Genomic DNA, 684 nt, shown 5'->3' on the forward strand with positions numbered 1-684 from the left:
AGGGGTCAAGATAAATGCTTATTACCAAAGCTGGTCAAGTTTTCCTGATTAAGATGATCTACAATTTAACCTATATCCTTAAAATAGTAATCACAGTATGCCCTTATAGAAAAGCAAACAGAAGAGGTAAAAGAAGTTGAAAGTAAAAAAATGAGAAGACAAACCTACTTTGGTTTCCTAATGCAACCATTTGCTATTTCAGAAACGAGCATAGGATTCACCTCCTCACATCCACCCTATTTACTGCCATTGATGAGGAAACCATACCTGTGAATTCAGACTTAAAGCCTGGAGGAGGAGGTCCTGCTGAGTTGGTGAATCTCTGATAATGGTGGGAAAATGGAGGATACTCGGAATATGGTGGAGGAGAACACTGACCATCGCTAAGGAACAGCTTATACACTGCAAAGGCAATACCAAGTAGCACCACGATGGTAATCAATCCACCCGTGCTACAAGAATCTGCCGAATACCACTTGTTATAATAATCGGAGAAAGAGGTAAAGCCATAGTGTCTTCCGGACTCTTTCAATTTCTTCAGGCCAAGTTCAGTATAATCTAAATTATACTCCAAGCCACAGGAACCTCTTAGTACATATTGGTCTTCAGAGGATTCATAGCCTTCGCAGCTCACCACGGTTTTTCCAAATTTGTATGCAACATCTAAATCGGTCTTACATTCCC

At 40.4% G+C, this 684-nt stretch overlaps 1 protein-coding gene across 1 annotated transcript in view; it reads right to left on the reverse strand.

The window, feature by feature from the left end:
• LOC105806162 (store-operated calcium entry-associated regulatory factor-like) overlaps nt 1-679 on the reverse strand; it is a gene marked incomplete at both ends in the record, with an annotated part of 3,821 nt that extends 3,142 nt beyond the window's left edge. The window contains one exon of the mRNA XM_012639236.1: nt 268-679. Coding sequence (XP_012494690.1) covers nt 268-679 — 412 coding nt within the window. The remainder of the gene's footprint in view (nt 1-267) is intronic.
• Between the last annotated feature and the right edge of the window lie 5 nt (nt 680-684).

The sequence above is a fragment of the Propithecus coquereli genome, unplaced genomic scaffold, assembly GCF_000956105.1.
Source record: "Propithecus coquereli isolate 6110/MARCELLA unplaced genomic scaffold, Pcoq_1.0 Scaffold13836, whole genome shotgun sequence".
Classification (NCBI taxonomy): domain Eukaryota; kingdom Metazoa; phylum Chordata; class Mammalia; order Primates; family Indriidae; genus Propithecus; species Propithecus coquereli.